At 35.5% G+C, this 20060-nt stretch overlaps 1 protein-coding gene across 1 annotated transcript; it reads right to left on the reverse strand.

The window, feature by feature from the left end:
* Positions 1-6669: 6669 nt before the first annotated feature.
* On the reverse strand, positions 6670-8742 carry LOC132037494 (protein BIG GRAIN 1-like A). Its single transcript, XM_059428030.1, has one exon. The coding sequence runs from the start codon at positions 7846-7848 to the stop codon at positions 6748-6750; it is 1101 nt and encodes a 366-aa protein (XP_059284013.1). The 5' UTR covers positions 7849-8742; the 3' UTR covers positions 6670-6747.
* Between the last annotated feature and the right edge of the window lie 11318 nt (positions 8743-20060).

Genomic DNA, 20060 nt, shown 5'->3' on the forward strand with positions numbered 1-20060 from the left:
GTTTTTAATCTACCGTCAAATAACTCATAGCTAATAAAATTATTCATTGCTAATTTTTTTTTTTTTTTTTTTTGGTAGTGGAAGTATTTATGGAAGAAAGAGCAGCCTGAAACTTTTTTAACCCAAAAAATAATTTTTGGAACCAAACTAACCCTTTAAAAAAAAAGGAACCAAACTAGGCTTCACGCACAGAATCTGTGAGTGAAAGGACCAAACTGTAACTTTTTGAGTTTGGTCATTTCACGCACAGATTCTGTGCATGAAAGGGGGAACTTTTTTTTTTTCCTTTTTTTAAGCTATCAAAATCACCTTTTTTTTTCATACTTTGGGCAAAGATTAGTCATGTTTAAAAACCCCAAAACTTCAATATTTTATATAGAACTTAATATATTTTTTGCGTACAATAACATTGGCTCATTACATCAAGTATACCTAAACGTTTGGATCGTCGTTTTAGGGGTTGTAGAGTGCCCCGAAGTAAGTTTTGTTTGCTTGGAAACTTGTCATATTTGTTCTTTGGAAATCAAACTCAAAATTAAGCTTTTTTTCATACTTTGACCGAAGATTCGTCACGTTTCAAAATACCGGAATATAAATATTTTATATAGAACTTCATATTTTTTTTAGCGTAAAATAATGTCGGCTCATTACCTCAAGTATAAATATATGTTTGGATCGTCGTTTTAAGGGGTTATAAAGTGCCTCGAAGTAAGTTTGGAAACTTGTTATCTTTAGGTTTTTTTTCGTACTTTGACTGAAGATTAGTCACGTTTCAAAACGTCGGAATATAAATATTTTATATAGAACTTAATATTTTTTTTAGTGTACCATAATATCGGTTCATTACATCAAGTATACATATGCCTCTTCACTTACGTAAATAAAAAATAAGGACAGCTTAGGTAGAAAACTAGTTGTAAATTGTTGAAACTTTAAATGGTCATAACTTTGCGCTCGGATGTCCGATTTAAGCGATTTTTTTTTAACTAGGCTATTTTTTCGAGATCTACGTGGACAAATGGCCATAAGGCGGTTTGGCCAAGCCGATTTTCCAAAAAACGCCCAATATCCCATTCAATTTGAATTTTGCCCCAAATTTGTGCAAAAATTTCATTCTTCTTTAGTAAAAATCTAATGATAAAAAATCTATTTCGAGATGCTAATCCGGTGGTAATGATGTTTTGAATGTTAATTTTGAGGTTCGAAATTCAATTTATGAAAACGAGTTAGATAGCATTAGTGAACATTATAAAAAATAAAAAGTGTCTACTTTGTTGCTTTCACCAATTTGGCTTGGTGGTTTAGCTTCTCTTTTTTACTTACTTCTTTTTTATGCCAACAACATGGGATCAAACCTTGGTGGGCGCGTTGAATGAGATATATTATACCTTGATTGAACCTCTCGTATTGGATGAATTATTTTTGAATATAATATTTTTATTTCAAAACACTTATATCAAAACCCTATAAAATATGACACTTAGATCTAAAGATGACAAGTTTCCAAGCAAACAAAACTTACTTCGGGTCACTTTACAACCCCTAAAACGACAATCCAAACGTTTAGGTATACTTGATGTAATGAGCCGACATTATTGTACGCAAAAAAATATATTAAGTTCTATATAAAATATTGATATTTCGAAGTTTTGAAACATGACTAATCTTTGCCCAAAGAATGGAAAAAAAGTGATTTTGATAGCTTAAAAAAAGAAAGAAAAAAAAAAGTACCCCCTTCTGTGCGTGAAAGGCTAAACTCAAAAAGTTACAGTTTGGTCCTTTTACGCACAGATTTTGTGCGTGAAGCCTAATTTGGTTTTTTTTTTTTTTTTTTTTTTTTTTTTTTAAGGGTTAGTTTGGTTCCAAAAGTTATTTTTTGGGTTAAAAAAGTTCCGGGTCCAAGAAAGAGGAATGGGTAGCTAGAGATATAGGTGTGTTTGGTATGACGGAAAATGTTCTCCGCGGGAAATAAGTGACTTTCCTACTAATTTTCTTGTGTTTGGTGCGCAAGTTGAAGAATGTCATATTAAGAGCATTTGCATATATTAAAAGCAAAATACTATGGGGTTTTTGTATTTTGAGTGCAACTTCTGATGGGTTGGGGGCGGGGTGGGAGGTAGGATAAGGGGGTGGCATGGGGGGTAGCGGGGGTTGGAGGTAGGTGGGGGTAGCGCGGTGGAGGGATGGTAGGTGGGAGTTGGGGCGGGGGGTGGGGGTGGGTGGGGTAGGCGGGGGGGGGTGGGACGTAGGTGGCGGGAGTGGTGGGGGTGGTAGGGAACAGGTGGTTGGGGGTAGAGGTGGTAGGGAGGTACAACCAGTGGCGGAGCCATTTGTCAAGGGTGTTCGAAATTTGAAAAAAAGTGTATATATATATATATATATATATATATATGTTAAGGGTGTTTAATATGTATATATATCTATAATACATAATAATTGATATGTATACACGATATTAATTTTTTGGTGAACACCCTTGCTGGTTTGTGGCTCCGCTACTGGATACAACAAGGTGGATAGTGCGGGGATGGATTGGGAATACATCGTGTGTTTTTATTTATTTGGAAAATATTTTCCCTAAAATTTTTAAGGAAAACATTTTCTCCTATTTTAAGAAAAATATTTTCCAAGATATTTAATACAACCAAACAAGAATAATAGAAAAACATTTTCCATCATGCCAAACACACTTATAGTAATTGAAACCAGTAGAATGTTGTGCTTACGCAGTAATTGAAATCGATTTACTATTAAGAAAAGGGTTGTACATAGAAAGCTTTTTTAAGATAATAAAAGGATGAGGAATAAGTGAAGAAGCAAAAAGTAAAATGTAATAATTACAAGTTCATTCTAAATCATTTCAATGTCTTATTCTGTTAATTGCGTCAATTTCTATTGATCTTTATAAACACACAAAGTGACATAGGAATTGACATTATTCCCTATTCATCAATTTATTTCCTCTCATATCTTGAAAACCAATGTAGTACTATCATATGATGAGAAGGGGAGAGTTGAACCTTAACAGCTCCTTACTAAAGCCATATTCTACAACTCAAAAATTATAGGATTTGGCATAAAAAATCACATGAATTATATTAGATGTGAAAAGAAATAATTCTCAAGTAACCTTGCCTCCATACTTCCTAAAAAGATTGTTGTAGTAGTTGGAGTGTGTAAATATGGATGGATCTAGTGTTGTAGCCATTATTTTGCTCCATTTTTTTTATTTTGGCGTATAACCATTTCGCACCCAGCATGGCACCGATTAATCCAAATTCGCGTTTTCTAGGCCAGGCTCATATAAGTAGGAAACACGTTCCTTTACCGAGGGGTTTTATATTTCGAATTCCAATTCGAAATCTTTGATAGATGAAGGGATCTCATCCATCCGGTCACAACCTTTGGTGGTAAAAAGATATGATATAACATGATGACTCTAAACATATTATTTTTAAAGGCTGAATACATCGTCAGACCCTTAAACTTGTCAGTAAATTTCATATAGATACTCGAACTATGACCTATTTCAATTAAACCCCCGAACATATGATAAAGTGTTTATATAAGATACTTCCGCCTCAAATTTTGAAAAAAAAGAAGAATTTTGTGAGTGTTCTCAAACACCCATTATGTGGTCACATAAAATATGTCACCTCCTTTAATTATACACATTATTAACATCAATTGGAACAGGCCTGAGGTTTTACGGCTTATTGAAGCTAATGCGTATAATTAAAAGAGTCGATATATTTTAAATTGTTAACTTATCTACATAATGGGGGCTTGGAAATACACACAAAAATATTTTAGAATTTTATAAGTCGGGAGTGTCTAATAAGAATAATTTATCATGTGTTTAGATGCTTTCCATAATAGAACATAATTTGAGTGTCTAAATGAAATTTAACGATAATTTTGATAGGCTATGGATGTATCCGGCCTTTTGTGAATCCATATCTCTAATCATAAGGGTAACAAGTGAGAAAACAGGGACATGCCACCCATAATGTAAATCTTATTTTCAAAAAGGTGAACCACCCAATACTTTAAAAAAAAAAAAAAAAGAAAGGATTGAGGCAGATTGGTGGGATATTGAAAAGCAAAAGTTGGAGATCTACTTTTTAACTTTGCTTGCAAAAGTTCCAGTTTTGCATGTGCGCCATAATGCTTCATCCTGCTCTGTTTTGACTTCCAATTCCTTTTCATAACCACTATCTATTTCTCCCCGAGGCAAAACCATACTCCCTCCGGTCCACTTTATTTGTCGTTTGTACTGAAAATGAATGATCCAAAATAATTATTATTTTAGAAGATTAAAATATAATTAATTATTAATTTTCATCTTTACTCTTACTCAATAAATATGGAGCGAGATTAATGTGATGAGAAAAAGTGTAGTATTAAATTGAGATAAAAAATAAATAAGAATAGCTTAATCAACTTACACTTTTAATGAATATTTTCTTAAGGGACGTGCAAAAAATAAATATGACAAGTAAAATGAACTGGAAGGAGTAATTAATTTAATAGGCTCGATTTTAGAGCTTTAGTATTCAATTTACTGTAATTCTAAAATTATTCCTTCAAATTTAACAATTTCCTAAAATTTTAATAATTTTCACGTATTTATTTATGTTCTGTATCAAAAATATGAACCCGTATTTATATCATTTTTTCTTTAGGAGTAGACCACAGTTCTTTCTTCTTTCTCTTGTCCTTGGCCATAAACAAGACAAACCTGAACAGCTACGAATATCACCTACCTACTCTACATTTATGTGAACATAATCTATTTATTCTTGGTCTTATTACACTAGTTTTGTTGGCAATAATTGATTGACAACGTTCGCTTGGATCAGTTCAATGTAACAAAGTCTGTTGAACCTAATCTCTTAACTTAAATCGTTATCTATTTTATTATGTCAATAGATGCTTGATTATAATTAAGTTTACCCCTGTTGGTGGCTATATATGATTTCATGTCAAAGTAACACATGGCTGCAGTAACAAAATAGTACATATTATCTCATAATATTTTCTTTATAATACCAATGCCTGACATTTGTTCTCTTCAATTTTTCTTCTTTTTTTTTTTTTTGGTGGGGCGCAGGGGAGGGGATTGAGGTGTGTTTGGGTAGAATTTTTTTTTTTTCGGAAAATATGTGATTTTTCCATTTATTTTTTGGTATTTTGTAAGTAAATAGAAAAAATTATCCCAAGACATTTATATATAATTCAGGCAACACTACAAGGGTGGAGTGAGGGTTGGGTGTCAAAGGTGCGGAGGGGCGGGTGGACGGAGTGTTGGGTTGTGGGGCGAGACCATCAGCATGTAATGCCACTATATATGGAACTTGTTTTCAGAGTTTCAATACAAAGTCATTTTCCTAAGGAACTTATTTTCTTAAAAAACTCATATTTAAAATATTTTAAACATTTTAAACCAAACAAACATTAGAAAATTGGATACCAAACGCAGTCTGAATGAAGTATTCTTTTTAGTTAAGTTTTTTCCTTTTATTTTCTATTTGATCTTACATGGTGTGCGACTTTAACGACTTAATTTTCCACACCTACTCATCCCCTAAAAATTTCTAAAGACGACAGCATCATAAAATATGTCTACTTTCTTATCAAAAATCTTTACTGCCTCTTTCTTTCTTTGAAAGATGTCACTTTTGGACTTCTATTCTTTCTTGATGGAATCAAAAAGTTGGGAGGTACACTGTGAAAATGTGACAGTTTGGCATTCAAACTTTTTAAATCATTTCCAAACAGTGACATACGAACAAGGTTATGAGATGAAATTAAATATAGTATTTTGGTTAGCCTAATACAGTAATGCCCAAATGTAACATCTCAAAAAGTGAAGAAAAGAAATCATTTTTCTTCAATCTAAAGATACATATCCTTATCATCATCATTACATCTCGTGACACTCGACGCGGTAGCACTTTATTTGTAAGGAACTTATAATCATCTTCAAACGAGCTTAATTAGGACATGTTCTCTTAATCATTTGATTTAAGAGTTAATTTCCATATCAAGGTTAGTTTCCTCTGAAAGTAAGCTAACCAAATGGATAATAATGCTTAAAATCTAATGATAGGGCTAAGACTCTGTTTGGAACTACTCCTTAGAACCAAAGAGTTTCATAGACTAGCCTGCTAGACGATATTGTCGACAGAGGTGGATCGGGTGAGTTCTGCAAGTGCAAGAACTCACTCACTATTTTCAACTCAAAGCATGTAAATATATACAAAGGAATTAAAATTTGCACATATAGTAATATTATACTCATTTTAAATCAAGTCTAGATTCTGGATCTGCCTTTGATTATCAATTCTTGTACCCTCCGTTACCATTCCAATTAGCCTTTTATGTTCTTTTTAATTATTCACCTGATTTCCGGTAGTCGCTTTGGAGCCCAACTAGTACGGATTCGCGCTAAAGAATCCACTTTGAAGGTAGAGCGCTTCCTACCAATGACGACCATACCTAGAACTTGAACCCCGGATCTCTAGTAAAAACTGAAGGAGTACTTGGTACTTATCACTCCACCGCAACGTTGGATAATTAGCCTTTATGTTAGTAAAGCCATAGTTCTGATCCATTGTTGAAAAAGTAAGAAAATAAGGCAGAGTAGTGTGGAAGATGATACAAAGATGGAGAAAAACCTAGTACAAGAAGACTCATTCAATTTTTAGGTGTTTTACATTGATGATCAAATGAAATGTTACATGATCACATAACTAAACCCCTAGCAATGGCTTGATTCATTTTAAAACTAGTGGTTCCATATACAGGCAACCCATCTCTAGTTGCATGAACATGACCAATCATGCCTATATTCTCAAGTTCAAACAGATCAGAACTTGCACAACTCCTACCATCATCTTCTTCTTCTTCTTCTTCCTCTTCATCATCTTCACTTTGGTAAAATCCTCTGTAATGATGCTTGTTGATATGCTTTCCGTCAAAGTTTCTGAAGCTCCCTGCTTTTGGCACTTGCCACATTCTTGGTTCTTCATTCTTGTAGATGCTCTTTTGACCACATGGTTGACAATCTTCATCAACAATTACACTGACAGGGCAAAATCTAACTGACCTTTTCGACTTATTACCTCTTGAAGAAGGGGTTTTGTTCAAGCAAGAAGATCTTGTAGTCAATGAACATGTCACAGTACTTGAGTCATTCACTGACCTTGATTTCCTTACTGAACTCCAATCTTCCATACCTTGATGATGGTGATTTTTCTTCATGTTTCTCGAATTGAATATCGAATTCAAGAAGTTTGCGATTTTCCCACCCGGTGAAATAGGTTGTTTCACCTTCTTCAAATCACCATAAATCTTCAAGGCTCTTGATTTTGTTTTCATGAACCTTCCTCCTTCACATTTTGGAGTCGTCTCTGCAGAGAATGTAACAATCTTTTCTGACCTTCCTGGAACAAGTGTGTCATAAACTTGTCTGGTTGGTTTTGGCAATGTGTGAAAAACTGATGATTTAGGTGTGGATCTTGAAGCGGATTCGGTTTCTGAGGACGAAAACATGCTTGAGTCTGTTGATGAGCCTGAATCTGAAGTAAAGTGGCCTGAGCTTTGAGTATACTTGTAACTTTCCATCCATTTTTCAATCAAGATTGCACGTCGAAGGCTGACAATTTCTTCTTCGGCTTCCACAGCTTTGTTCCTTTTATTCGGAACCTGGTTCTCTTCTTGACGCTTTTCTTCTTCTTTTGATTCATCAATGGAATGGTAAATGGCTTCCAGCAAAGAGGAAGAAAATGATGGCGTCTTCCGCCTTTGCTGAGGTCGTATTATTGGCTTTTCCCATGAAGACATCTTTTCTTCTCAGTGATTAACTAACACAACAGACAATACCAGCTAAGAAGAGTAGCAAACCAATTGAGAAAGATGAATGAAATAAACAAGGCAAAATGGAAAATAAAGAGAGACGAGAAAGTGAAAGGGGAAGTGGGGGCTTGTGGTTGATGCTACTGACTAGGAAGTAAGATGCATTTATATAAAAAAGAGGGGAAGCTTTAGCCCGCGTGCGTGTGATTCTGCCAGAATGGCTAAGTAAGTGCTGTTCAGTTTCCTTTACTGTCACTGTCTACTTCTGTCGATAATTATTTTTATTATTATAACCACAAAAAGAGTTGATTACTCAATATACAAATACTTCTTGTCCAGAGACTCTTATTATTATTTTCAGAAGCACTTCTATCTCCAAGGTACAGGGGTGGAATATAAATGAGCATACACTTCAACTTCTACCAGCAGTATTATTACATAGCACACGTTTTGTTTTTACGAATTATTTTGATAAAGGGGATATAAGGCCAACGAAAAAAAAGGGAATTTGCTGAAAAAAGTAGTAGATATAATGCCAGAGATACGCTTGGTAGAAGGCATGTTTGACATTTTGCAATAATACACTTGATGGGAGATAAAAGCCAAAAAGGACAGATAATCAAAATTTCAACTGAACCAACCAAAAAAGAAACTAGAAAAGACTAAAGCATGGTATCTATATGGGACAAGGGTAGAGAGGTGGGCCCATGCTCACCCGAGTTGCAAACCAGTGCACCAACTACAGTTGGACCAGCTAGCGCACGGGGTATTTCTCTATTATCAAAAAGAAAGAAACTAGAAAAGAAATCTAAAACAAAATGAGCTTTTATTGCAGTTTCACACACATCACAATGGTGCATCATTCCAGGCAAAATCTAAGGGCTAGCTGTTAGACCCCGTATTTTTATACGTCGAGTTATTCGCGAAAGAATCAACGTGAGATAGAAACTTTGGATTTTAATTTCTAAACTAGAACAAATCGGTTACAAATTTTACTTAGTACAAAAATGTTATTGGAGATTAGGAATTACTTAAGTGTGGTGTTAAGTAAAAATTGGTGACAATAATGAGCCAACAAGAGCATCAACATCCAAGGTAAAAAGGATGACTCAAAGTCATCTAAAATAAGGTTAATGGAAGACATACAAATATGCAATTAAATGTTGATTCATCCACTACATTTTCAACATATTGTGGACAATTAAATTTGGAAGAAACACACAAGTTACATTCGGCCATAGGGCTGAAAATTTTGAGGAGAAAAAGTTGAAGCATACAATTGAATATTTGAGCATCCACTACTTTATGAAAAGTATACATTGTTTTAGGAGGACATAACATGGTGGAGGGATCATTTTACATTAAATATTGCTCATCCATCTTGGCATGATTACAATGGACAAAGGGTGGTGTATGAATCATTCACCACACATACAATTGTCTTGTAAACAATTGAAAAGAAAGAAGAAAGGAGAAACAAGAAGGTGAGGTTGGCCAAAAGTTGTAGAAAACAAATTAGAAAATTTAAAGTGTAAAGTTAATGGAATGAATCATGCCATAAGTGGAGCATGTGACCAACTTGTAGGCATCAAAGTTGAACCAAATAATGACCAAGAAATCACCATCACAATTCATTTCAACTACACAACACAAAGAAAGAAAACCTAAGCCTAGAGAGGAGAACCATTCGGCCAAGAGGTCAAATTTAGCTCTTTGAGTCTTGATCCAAAAATTATTTTCCAAGGTGTTTCAACCCTTTAGAAGGTCCCTAAAACGTGAAGATAGTCTTTGGAGCAACAAGAACCATTTTCCATCTCAAGTCACCAACTCTAGCCAAGTAGAGAAGTCAAGTTGTCAAGGTAAGATCTAACTTTCTTTTCAAGTATTAAGGGTGATGTAGATGTGTGAATATAAGTTGTATGCATGAAATAAGGTGTATTGATGTTGGAACATGATAGTAGTTATGGGGTTATATGTGTTGATGTTGAAGTATGGTTGTAACTTGACGAACATGAATCGCATGCATAAAATCATGAAAGTTGGCGTTGGAATGTTAGTTGGCCGTAGGGACTTTTTTGGTGGAATTAATGGACTGATTTTCTTTAATAAATATGGTTGTTACTATCATAGATCTCATGGTAAAAAGAATGAAAAGAATTGGAAGGTTAAAGGTGAAGTTAGGTTAGTATGAAAATGGTTGAATCTATGATTTTATGTGAGAGATGTTGAAGCATGGTGTAGCCGTGTGTGGATGTTTTGTGAAGAAGTTAGTGAACTGTTTTTACTTGATATTTTGATTGTTATTATCATGAATTTTATGATGGAAAGGAAGGTGTTTAATGGTTGGAGTTGAAACTAAAGTCATTTGTGAGTTGTTTTAAGGATTATAAAAATGACGATATAGCGTAGTTGCGTATGAATTGATGTTGTACTTGTCGTGTGGATAGCTGGTCATAACTTACTAAAATTATATGAAAAGAAGACATGAAATGATGTATAAAAATCGCATGTGGTTGGCTTAGTATGTTCGTAAACGTTTGCAAGAATTCCGAACATTATTATGTTGTCGGGTAGGGACCGTTTTGGACATGTTGTGGTAGTGGACATTTTGGACTTGTGTTTTCATTAAGTTGGAAAGAATAATTATAAGTTAAGAGTATACATCATATTGTATGTTGGATGGGCTGTTATAAGTTGTTACATGCAAACGTTAAGGCTACAAACTAATAAAAGTAACTTGAGAATGTCGAAGCCGTATGTGAATCGTTATTGCATGTTATGAATGTGGGGTCGTTTAGAATATTGTGTGGGCTGTCCGGATTGGTATTGAACACATAATTATTGATGTTGTATTGGTAGTATGTGGTTGGTTTAGATACAAGAGAAAACATCGCCTAAACATCTAGAAAGGAGTTACTAACGTTAGAATACGTTTGAATCTCCCCGTAGCTTAACCATAGTTGTTGGCGTCTTAATATAGGTTGAAGTATTATTGGGTAGCGTACACATATTGTGTGACGAATAAGCACTAAAGACCTTGTCCGATCGGAAGCACTTCGAAGGAAAAAGCTTTGGCATGGGAGTTCGTGACACCCGTTCGGCATTGAGGTAGGTTACGGTTTACCTTATGGTGAGACTTTGATTAGCGAAGCGTATGTTTAGATGATATTGTCGGAGAATGCATATAAACCTGCGGGTATCAAGTTGGGTTAGATATTTTCTTAGGTTGGACCTTGTTGTATGATTTGGGGGCTACACATCCCGTTGTGTTGTTGACTTATCTTGATCTATTTTTTTTTTTTGTGCTCGTTGCCACTTGAGACATTGAGTATCTGTGACTAATGATATATCATGGCTATGATATTGCGGTGTTTTACTTGATTGATATGGAGATGAGAATGGTGATTCCATTGTGGCTTTTTGTGTAGCCTTATTGCTTGATATTACTTGTATTTCATGTGCGGTACCGTTTCGGATTGAATTGGTTTTTAACATTACATTTCATCATACTCATATGCATTTCCATGATACATTGATATATGCATGGTTATGGCACTAATGATGATATGTGAGAGAGTGTAGCCTCCGAGGTCTTTGCCGGAGAGGGTAAAAGAGATGAGTGTTTGTTGCCCGAGGTTTCTTGCCGGGAACGATGGAGTGTCCGATGCCCGAGGTCTTTGCCGGGATCGTGAGAGTGTGCTCGTGATCCGAGGTTATATTCCGGAGCGAGTGGTACATGGACTTCGCGGGTCCCCCATGGGTCATGATCGCCGAGACGTGGAGTTAAGCTCCGTCCGGACATGTTGTACAAAGCTGCATATGCATTGCATTCATCCTACATACATTATTGCATTGCATTATATCTTGGTTCTGGTTGATTGTTGTGATACTACTTTGTGATGTCTTGATTCGGATTGATTATACTAAGACTTGGCACAATTGGGTTTAGATGCTATAACATAAAAGATGACTTGTTCGTGGATATGGATTCATATTGACTTGTACTTGTTGGTTTATATGTTTTTCTTGCTTGTTGCCTTTATATACGTTATCTAGTCTTAGTCGGCCTATGATACCTACGAGCCTAGTGTTGTGCTCATACTACTCTTGCTACACTCCTTCGGAGTGTAGAGTTATTTCGAGATGTTCGGAGTCTCACGACCGTTTCGAGGCATTCGTCAAAGACGTTTGGGTGAGCTATTGCAACCCGAGTCTCTCCTTAGATTTACGTTGTTCTCTATCCTTAAACGAAGTCGTATCCGGTTTCGAGTCTGTTATCTATTCAAATTGTAAACTTCTTAGAAGCTCTTGTATGAGTCTAGACCGATTTTTGGGAATTTCTTATAATAAAAGTATTTATTCCGCATGTTGTATCAAATTAAGGTAGTTATCGAAGGGTTCGCCCACCGGGGAGGGTTAGTGTGGGTGCCCGCATGATCCATGATTTGGGTCGTGACAAGTTGGTATCAGAGCTTAGGTTACCCGGTCTATAAGTACAAGAGCAATGTCTAGTAGAGTCCTACTTATGGGTGTGTTGCGCGCCACACTTATAATTGGGAGGCTATGGGACATCTAGGAAAATTCAGATTCTTTCATTATTTCGTGCTACTTCATTCAAATTGGTATCTAGTTGATCCCAATTGGTATCTGAACTTCTCTGTTTTACCTTCTCCCGGATGATGGGAACTCATCCTTAAATTCTTGCGCGAACGGTTGTTTCCGACATGTGGTACGCAGTCGAGTTGTGTTGTCCTAATTTAGATGCGTGACTAAGTTCGGTTTCTAGATATGACCTAAGGTTTCAGTTGTGTGGAGTCGTGGTTAGGCTCGTTATTGTGAGGATGGTTGAAGAGATGGGAGAAGTGATTCATAGGGTCATAGGACCTCCATATTTATAGTATTGGATTTTCTCGAAAGAGGCAAGAATGCATTTATGGCTTAATAAGAGCGATTTGTTCGATGGTATGATCGGTTTTAGGAAGCGTATAGCAAAGTAAGAGTTCTTATAGTATAGATGAAGGATTATCGGGTCTTTGCATCTAAGTTTTTGAATGAGAATTATGGGAAAGTTGTGAAATGGCTACTGAAATTCGTATTAAAAATCTGCATTCTTTCCAAAACTTGAAACCACCATATCTCATTCATTGTAAGGTCAAATTGAGTGTTTCAAAAGCCTAATTTGAGTGAAATTTCACAAGGAATCCGTTGGAAGCATCAAAAGCGAGTTTTGGGATCCGTTGGCACGAGAAACGAGACTGAACAGCTGGGCATTTTTGTTATTAATGTTGGATTGTAGTGGGATAAAAGATAAAAATAATTTGATCAATGGATTAGTGCTATGACTTTTCCTTTCTAAAGGTTGGTGGCAGTGGAACCTAATTATGAAAAGGTGAGAATAGGGTATAGAGGTAGTGGAGTGGTCATTTAACGAACGAATTATTCAAAGTATTTAATTATTTTATTTTAGGATTGTCTACCTTATAATAAGACTTCATTATTTATTTGGGTTTTATCCACCTTATAATAGGATTTAATTATAGGCTTACATAGGCTTCGGTCACATTATTAGAAATTTTAATTTTATTTTCCTTGCACATATGAACTACTTTTGACTCGATTCCTCCAACCTAGTGTCGCAAATTGCAAGATTCAGATAAAGCAAAGGGCAAAGCCAACTTAATACCGATTAAATTTGAAACTCACAAATTTCTTTGAGTACAGGAACTTTTTAGACGTGAATTTTGGAAGGGTAGAAGATCCCCAAATCATTGGCACTGCATCATTAATAATCATAGATCAAGCACCGCATTTAGGCTAGTTCGCCTTTAATTGATCATTTTAGGTTTGTTCGCCTTTAATTAAACATTTTAGGTTTATTCGCCTTTAATTGAAAAGAAAAGGAACTGCATTTCAAGAGCCTGTGATATCGACAGTCTACACAAATGGAAGTTTTAAAGAGATTGATTTCACCACTCAAATCAGCACATTTTACCATTGTCCCAACTACTTTCTTCGAGTAGCTAATAGGAACACACCAAAAAAAAAAAAAAAAAAAAAAAAAAAAAAAAAGTTCAATCATGCAAAGTTGGGCTGCTGGAGTTGAAACAGTCGGCAAGAAGAGACTTAATGACTTCATCTTCATCATCTTCCTCTCTATGGCCATAACCAATAGCAAAGATTATTGTCTGCAACACGGACCACTATCGCGGTAGGTATCAAAAGAAGCACGCAATTCGCCATACCCATAAGCTTTCTCTTCTTGTGGTTAGCCTTGAAACAAGATTGCCTTAATTTCTTTGTTTTCTCCTCAAGTTCCATGTCCGGGATTTCCTCCATCCTTTTCTTCTCTTCCTCTAATGAATCTATCACATCCTTCCACTTCGTTTCCATACCATTTCCTTCCCCCCTCTTCAATTCCTGCAAATATTCATCATCGAAACAAGGGTAACATGTCTATGTAGAGAATATCTTAACGTTCTTTTCTAAACGAAATATTAAGAGAATATAATATTGTTACATAAACTAAAAGGTGAATTTTTTTTATTTGAAACAAGAGTGTAAAGAAGATGTGTATATAGAGAGTGAACCTTAACATTCTTGATTAGGGTTTGAAGACTCATTAACTTCCTATGTGGCCACCTTCGAATTCCCAAATCCCTACATCTTATCTTCAAAAGTGTCACCCCAATATTGAGTTCCTTGGCTTGATTTATTGGCATGTAAAAACACTTGGAAATTGCTTCTCGAGATAACATTTTTTGCTTCCTTTTTCCGTTATAATTATCTTTTTCTTGATTGTTGTCACATGACAACAATTCCTGGTTCTCATCCCTCGTTTCGCTCCACATCCCTGCACCCATAACATTATAATACATTAGATAATTTATTTAGAACAAATACTATTAGTGTATACAAATAGATATTCAGAATATGACCATCACCGGGTAGGGTTATAAAAAGATGAATAAAATGGATCTTCAAGAGTGAAATCCATCATCAAAGGATTGTTAGCAACATCAAAAGCGTTATCGTGCGATGATCGATAGCGTAGTGTCCCGAATTACCTTGCATTCTTTCTTGTAATTGGATTCAAAAGGAAGGATCCTAGAAGCATATATGCAGCATTGGTGCATGAACGAAGGTCAGCTAGTGTAGTCACTTCCTGTACATCACTCTTCCCTATAAAACGCGTAATCCAAGTGGACGGCTGATCTTGAAGATGCCGTCGCTTTTTGCTTTTGGAAAGAGGACAAAATTTTCATAAAGTTGTCGGCCATCCGGGTTTTACACGAGGGTAAAAGCTTTTTTTTTTTTTAAAACAAAAAAAAAAAAAAAAAAAAAATTTGAACAGTACGCTTTTATAAAGCTTGTCGCCACAAAATCAAATGAAAAAAAAAAAAAAAAAAAAAATATATATATATATATATATATATATATATATATATATATATATATATATATATAAAAAAAAAATTAGGAATTGTGTATAGATACGTATTGTTTATTTTTAAAATACGTAATTAAGAATAGACGTATATAACCGATAAAAAAAATCTGTAATACGTCAAAACCATGATATACAAATCAAGAATCAATTAATTACGTTATATAAGTACGGTTAAGAAATCTATATTGACAAGAAATAATTTGTATTAGTATTTATACACATAAGAAATATATAAAGACAAGACTAGTACTTTAAAGTAAATTATCTACCCTAAGTCTACAATACAGTGACTTATACCTTATATTTGACTAATTTCGGTATAGTTAAGTAAGGGTCGGTTATTCATCCGTAAACATCTTTTTGAGGACTATCGAATAAGGCGTGGGTCAATGGAATTATTTACGGTGACAGAATGATGATGGTGTGACTAGCACTAATGGTGAAATACTTTTAGATATCAGTGATCACGTTAGTGAACTTATGAACTAAGGAGAAAGGGAAATTATTTCCATTAAGGATTTTTGGCAAGGGTACTTCGACGAAAGAAAATTTAAGAATGGTGAAAGAAGGGTTAGTGAAATCAGAATACTTTACCGGTTCGAGTGGGCAAGGTTTGCGTCTTATTCTAAGGTTGGTGTGGTTCTAAGGAAAATTGTGAGGCCTATCGATAACGTTCATAGGTTTGGTTATATACGATTAGAACATTTTGACAAAAGCAATGGTTATATTCGGAAAGCGAGGATGGGGGGGAAAATTTTGAATTTGGAAATATGAAAATTAGGTCTTTTATCTAAGTTAGAGGGAGTTCCGCTAGTAAGGCGAGAGAGAAATGTTTATGGCATATTCCGTAGAGGTTTCCCACGAGTGTCCTATCAAGGATTCTTTAGTTACCGTCAGCTTTCATTCTCTCTTGTCGCTCGAGGACGAGCGATTGTTTAATTGGTATCTGATGTAACGACCCATTTGGTCGTTTGGCACTTTTAGGCCTAATATCCCTAAAACACCTTATTCGTGGTCTAATTTTGGTGTCTATAGCTTGCGATAACGGGTGATTCGGTTATTTAATTGACGAGTTTTAGTCCTCATTTGACATTCGAGGACGAATGTTCTAAAGGAGGGGAGAATGTTAGACCCCGTATTTTTATACGTCGAGTTATTCGCGAAAGAATCAACGTGAGATAGAAACTTTGGATTTTAATTTCTAAACTAGAACAAATCGGTTACAAATTTTACTTAGTACAAAAATGTTATTGGAGATTAGGAATTACTTAAGTGTGGTGTTAAGTAAAAATTGGTGACAATAATGAGCCAACAAGAGCATCAACATCCAAGGTAAAAAGGATGACTCAAAGTCATCTAAAATAAGGTTAATGGAAGACATACAAATATGCAATTAAATGTTGATTCATCCACTACATTTTCAACATATTGTGGACAATTAAATTTGGAAGAAACACACAAGTTACATTCGGCCATAGGGCTGAAAATTTTGAGGAGAAAAAGTTGAAGCATACAATTGAATATTTGAGCATCCACTACTTTATGAAAGTATACATTGTTTTAGGAGGACATAACATGGTGGAGGGATCATTTTACATTAAATATTGCTCATCCATCTTGGCATGATTACAATGGACAAAGGGTGGTGTATGAATCATTCACCACACATACAATTGTCTTGTAAACAATTGAAAAGAAAGAAGAAAGGAGAAACAAGAAGGTGAGGTTGGCCAAAAGTTGTAGAAAACAAATTAGAAAATTTAAAGTGTAAAGTTAATGGAATGAATCATGCCATAAGTGGAGCATGTGACCAACTTGTAGGCATCAAAGTTGAACCAAATAATGACCAAGAAATCAGCCATCACAATTCATTTCAACTACACAACACAAAGAAAGAAAACCTAAGCCTAGAGAGGAGAACCATTCGGCCAAGAGGGCTGAAATTTAGCTCTTTGAGTCTTGATCCAAAAATTATTTTCCAAGGTGTTTCAACCCTTTAGAAGGTCCCTAAAACGTGAAGATAGTCTTTGGAGCAACAAGAACCATTTTCCATCTCAAGTCACCAACTCTAGCCAAGTAGAGAAGTCAAGTTGTCAAGGTAAGATCTAACTTTCTTTTCAAGTATTAAGGGTGATGTAGATGTGTGAATATAAGTTGTATGCATGAAATAAGGTGTATTGATGTTGGAACATGATAGTAGTTATGGGGTTATATGTGTTGATGTTGAAGTATGGTTGTAACTTGACGAACATGAATCGCATGCATAAAATCATGAAAGTTGGCGTTGGAATGTTAGTTGGCCGTAGGGACTGTTTTGGTGGAATTAATGGACTGATTTTCTTTAATAAATATGGTTGTTACTATCATAGATCTCATGGTAAAAAGAATGAAAAGAATTGGAAGGTTAAAGGTGAAGTTAGGTTAGTATGAAAATGGTTGAATCTATGATTTTATGTGAGAGATGTTGAAGCATGGTGTAGCCGTGTGTGGACTGTTTTGTGAAGAAGTTAGTGAACTGTTTTTACTTGATATTTTGATTGTTATTATCATGAATTTTATGATGGAAAGGAAGGTGTTTAATGGTTGGAGTTGAAACTAAAGTCATTTGTGAGTTGTTTTAAGGATTATAAAAATGACGATATAGCGTAGTTGCGTATGAATTGATGTTGTACTTGTCGTGTGGATAGCTGGTCATAACTTACTAAAATTATATGAAAAGAAGACATGAAATGATGTATAAAAATCGCATGTGGTTGGCTTAGTATGTTCGTAAACGTTTGCAAGAATTCCGAACATTATTATGTTGTCGGGTAGGGACTGTTTTGGACATGTTGTGGTAGTGGACTGTTTTGGACTTGTGTTTTCATTAAGTTGGAAAGAATAATTATAAGTTAAGAGTATACATCATATTGTATGTTGGATGGGCTGTTATAAGTTGTTACATGCAAACGTTAAGGCTACAAACTAATAAAAGTAACTTGAGAATGTCGAAGCCGTATGTGAATCGTTATTGCATGTTATGAATGTGGGCTGTTTAGAATATTGTGTGGGCTGTCCGGATTGGTATTGAACACATAATTATTGATGTTGTATTGGTAGTATGTGGTTGGTTTAGATACAAGAGAAAACATCGCCTAAACATCTAGAAAGGAGTTACTAACGTTAGAATACGTTTGAATCTCCCCCGTAGCTTAACCATAGTTGTTGGCGTCTTAATATAGGTTGAAGTATTATTGGGTAGCGTACACATATTGTGTGACGAATAAGCACTAAAGACCTTGTCCGATCGGAAGCACTTCGAGAAGGAAAAAGCTTTGGCATGGGAGTTCGTGACACCGTTCGGCATTGAGGTAGGTTACGGTTTACCTTATGGTGAGACTTTGATTAGCGAAGCGTATGTTTAGATGATATTGTCGGAGAATGCATATAAACTGCGGGTATCAAGTTGGGTTAGATATTTTCTTAGGTTGGACCTTGTTGTATGATTTGGGGGCTACACATCCCGTTGTGTTGTTGACTTATCTTGATCTATTTTTTTTTTTGTGCTCGTTGCCACTTGAGACATTGAGTATCTGTGACTAATGATATATCATGGCTATGATATTGCGGTGTTTTACTTGATTGATATGGAGATGAGAATGGTGATTCCATTGTGGCTTTTTGTGTAGCCTTATTGCTGATATTACTTGTATTCCATGTGCGGTACCGTTTCGGATTGAATTGGTTTTTAACATTACATTTCATCATACTCATATGCATTTCCATGATACATTGATATATGCATGGTTATGGCACTAATGATGATATGTGAGAGAGTGTAGCCTCCGAGGTCTTTGCGGAGGAGGGTAAAAGAGAGATGAGTGTTTGTTGCCCGAGGTTTCTTGCGGGAACGATGGAGTGTCCGATGCCCGAGGTCTTTGCCGGGATCGTGAGAGTGTGCTCGTGATCCGAGGTTATATTCGGGAGCGAGTGGTACATGGACTTCGCGGGTCCCCATGGGTCATGATCGCCGAGACGTGGAGTTAAGCTCCGTCCGGACATGTTGTACAAAGCTTGCATATGCATTGCATTCATCCTACATACATTATTGCATTGCATTATATCTTGGTTCCGTTTGATTGTTGTGATACTACGTGATGTCTTGATTCGGATTGATTATACTAAGACTTGGCACAATTGGGTTTAGATGCTATAACATAAAAGATGACTTGTTAATCGTGGATATGGATTCATATTGACTTGTACTTGTTGGTTTATATGTTTTTCTTGCTTGTTGCCTTTATATACGTTATCTAGTCTTAGTCGGCCTATGATACCTACGAGCCTAGTGTTGTGCTCATACTACTCTTGCTACACTCATGCAGGAGTGTAGAGTTATTTCAGTGATGTTCGGAGTCTCACGACCGTTTCGAGGCATTCGTCAAAGACGTTTGGGTGAGCTATTGCAACCCGCAGTCTCTCCTTAGATTTGTTGTTTCTTATCCTTAAAATCGTTGTTCTCTATCCTTGTAAACGTCTTGTAAGTCGTATCCGGTTTAGTAGTTATACGATCATATCTATTCAAATTGTAAACTTCTTATAATTGACCAGCTCTTAAGTATGAGCCATTCAATAGACTCTCTTATCACCGATCAATTATAGATTATTTCGTTCTGGGAATTTCTTATAATAAAAGTATTTATTCAAAAGTATTTATTCCGCATGTTGTATCAAATTAAGGTAGTTATAAGCTCTAAACATGAACAAAGATCGT

This window comes from Lycium ferocissimum, chromosome 11 (assembly GCF_029784015.1).
Source record: "Lycium ferocissimum isolate CSIRO_LF1 chromosome 11, AGI_CSIRO_Lferr_CH_V1, whole genome shotgun sequence".
NCBI lineage: Eukaryota > Viridiplantae > Streptophyta > Magnoliopsida > Solanales > Solanaceae > Lycium > Lycium ferocissimum.

Coding starts and splice junctions, on each gene's coding strand:
- LOC132037494 (XM_059428030.1), bottom strand. CDS start 7,848: ATGTCTTCATGGGAAAAGCCAATAATACGACCTCAGCAAAGGCGGAAG.